The sequence below is a fragment of the Sceloporus undulatus genome, unplaced genomic scaffold, assembly GCF_019175285.1.
Source record: "Sceloporus undulatus isolate JIND9_A2432 ecotype Alabama unplaced genomic scaffold, SceUnd_v1.1 scaffold_342, whole genome shotgun sequence".
Taxonomy (NCBI): domain Eukaryota; kingdom Metazoa; phylum Chordata; class Lepidosauria; order Squamata; family Phrynosomatidae; genus Sceloporus; species Sceloporus undulatus.
In genome coordinates this window covers 1-2,711 of record NW_024803262.1, presented here as the reverse complement: position 1 = coordinate 2,711, position 2,711 = coordinate 1, and the positions used below count along the sequence as shown (strand labels likewise).

Sequence of the window (2,711 nt, the reverse complement as noted above, 5' to 3'; positions counted from 1 at the left end):
GAAGGAAGGAAGGAAGGAAGGAAGGAAGGAAGGAAGGAAGGAAGGAAGGAAAGAAAGTCAAGGGCAGGAGTGGTCAGAGCAACACTTCTCACAGAATTCTTCCTGCATACCACTGGGTGGGTAGCCAGCTCTGTGCCATTGCCACCACCACTACACACACAGCTGCCCTGTGGTGGGCCTGAGATGCCAGCTTACCAGTGCCTGCCCCACACTGGCTCATGGGAACCTGCTCAATCTGGGTACTGTTCCTGCAGGCAGCTACTTCCATCTGGCAGTGGTTCTGGTAGGGCCGTCCGTCCGAACCACAGACCGGCTCCCCATCGTACCCACAGTCCCGGGCACACAGACACTGCTCAAAGTAGCCATCCGCCAGGCAGCCAAAGACACTGTTGCAATGCCCGGCCTGGACAAAACCTGGGGAGGGGGAGGAAAGAGAAGATGTCACAGGTAAATGGGTGGGTGAAGGTGTTCAGTGTGCATGTACATATGGAAAATGGTCTCCAGGATGTCTTTCTGGCATAAAACAAGAGGCTGTGCTGTCTTGTCTGACCTTCGACCCAAGTTAGGTTGGTTGACTGCATATATTTTACAAGAAAGTATTTTAGAAGTTCATTTTGTCTTTTAAAGAATTTTCTTATTTGTTGTGCATCACCCAGGTAGAGTTATCTGCCAGGTTGCTTCATGTGCCAGATCCCCTCATTAGTTGACTGTCAGGGAGATGTCTCTATGAGAGGGGGGAAGCTTCCTTCTAAACCAACACCCCCATTGCCCCTCTCCCCCCAGACTTCCCCAAGACTCACCAACCCAGTGGCTGGCAGCGCTCTCCACCTCATTGCATGTTGGGCCGTCGCAGAGCTCACGGGCCAAAGGGCTGCTCTCACTCACATTGTAGAAGCGTGTGGCTTCAAATGCTGGAGGAGGGGGGAAAGGATGTTTGTCTTGCGGTGTCCGGGGAATCTCCTCCGGTCCTCCACCCAAGGACCAGATGGATACTTCAGAGAACATCTGGGAGACCCCACACCCAAGACAAAAGCAGACTATTTGGGCCCAAAGGCTCCTCCTGCCAGGAACAGAGACACCTGGGAGGCATTTCAACGTCTGAGGATGGAGATGTGGGGAGGGAGACAAGGTGCATTCCTGAAATCTGGGAAACTCTCCAAGCAAACCCACCACTTGATGGCCCCAGGAAGACTGCAACAGGTAGATGTGAAGGTCCAGGACATACCCACCTGGCTCATAGTAGTCATACACCCGGATGGGGAGGGGGGCAGTTTTCCCCATGATGTACTCCCGGAAAGCCACAAACTTGACACAGGTCATACACTGGCTTGGAATCTGCAGGCATAACCAATTTTATTAGATTTTGGAGATGGGGGGTGGCTTATAGCCTAGCATTCAGGAGGGAGGTGGGAGGCTTTGGCTCCAAGACTTTGGCCTCTTCCCTCAGAACAACCCATTGGAAGAACCCTTTCCTTGCCAGGGAGAGGAAAGGACTGATCCAGAGTCCCCAGCAGGCAACAGCCTGGACTGACCTCATCGAAATAGAAGAGGACCTTCCTGCCATCCACCTCGTAGCGCTTCAGGCCAGTTTGTTTGTTCATGAGAAGCTGGAAGGAAAGGAAAGGGCTCAGATCATAGAATTCTAGTTGGAAGCGACCTCAAGGGCCCTCCAATCCAACCTGCTTCTGCCATGCAGGAAGACACTATCCAAACCCTCCCAATAGATGGCTACCAGTCTCTGTTTAAAAGGCTACGCCTGACCCTCTTCCCTGCAACCCACCCGCTTTAGGGAGATTTGAATGGTTAGCCAATGTTTTATCAGTCCAATGTAGATGTTTTATGGGTTAATATAATGGTTACCGTCTGTGTCAAGTCGTCATTTTTAATTTATTTACTGATTTATTGATTTATTTAGGCAACCTCAGCTTTTTCTCCAGGGACAGGTACACATGGAACCAGGGAATGCAGAAGTTACTTGTGTGAACTACAATGCCCAGAATACCCCAGCCATTGCTAATACTTTCATTATCTCTTAATGAAAGTATGTCTCAGAACATTTAAAGCTCTTTCTCTCTTCTAAATATTCGGCTTTTTTGGTTTTCTAATTCCGATTCTGATTTTGGCCTGTTACAACTTCTTCCTTGTGTCATTAGTAATTTTTATTCTCTGGCTACAGCCTCCAACTGTTGTTCTGACAATGGTGCTGGCTGGCAATGGTGTCGCCTTTCTTGCAAATTCTTTTCATGCAAAAGCAGCATACAATGCCAAGCCCAGGCTACTTTGGGCACTCTGACCTCAACTCAGGTTGGCTTCCAGGCACTTGAAAGAGGCCAACGGGGCCAGGGATGGGCAAAAGGAGGGCCTTACCTGCTCCAGGCTCTCGATGTCTGGTTGAAAACCTGAAAAGAGAGGCACTTCCAGGACAGCCATGTTGGAGGAACCAGAGTGGAGCCACCTGGCCAGGCAACAAGGCAGGGGTCAAGGAGAGAAAGGGGACCATGAGTCACTTGACAGCAGAGGCACATTTGGGGAGTTCTTAAATTTCTTTTGCAAAGGGCAAGGAGGAGCTCTCTCTGGGGCAGGGGGTGGACAGTTCCTGCTTGGGAGGGCAACCATTGACACCATCTTGGGCAGAGGAAGGAAAAAGAGAAGACCACCCCCCCTCCCAGCCCTGGTTCCCTTGCCTGACCTCATGCACGTCTCCACAACCA

The 2,711-nt window shown here is 50.7% G+C and overlaps 1 protein-coding gene across 2 annotated transcripts in view; it reads right to left on the bottom strand.

The window, feature by feature from the left end:
- LOC121917717 (C3 and PZP-like alpha-2-macroglobulin domain-containing protein 8) overlaps positions 1–2,705 on the bottom strand; it is a 5,194-nt gene extending 2,489 nt beyond the window's left edge. For both annotated transcript variants that reach the window (XM_042443838.1, XM_042443839.1), the window contains exons 1-6: positions 2,690–2,705; positions 2,368–2,455; positions 1,533–1,607; positions 1,230–1,335; positions 801–911; positions 196–414 (exon numbers count right to left, since the gene is read on the bottom strand). In XM_042443838.1, the coding sequence (XP_042299772.1) occupies positions 196–414; positions 801–911; positions 1,230–1,335; positions 1,533–1,607; positions 2,368–2,455; positions 2,690–2,694 (604 nt within the window). In that variant the 5' untranslated portion in view covers positions 2,695–2,705. The remainder of the gene's footprint in view (positions 1–195; positions 415–800; positions 912–1,229; positions 1,336–1,532; positions 1,608–2,367; positions 2,456–2,689) is intronic.
- Between the last annotated feature and the right edge of the window lie 6 nt (positions 2,706–2,711).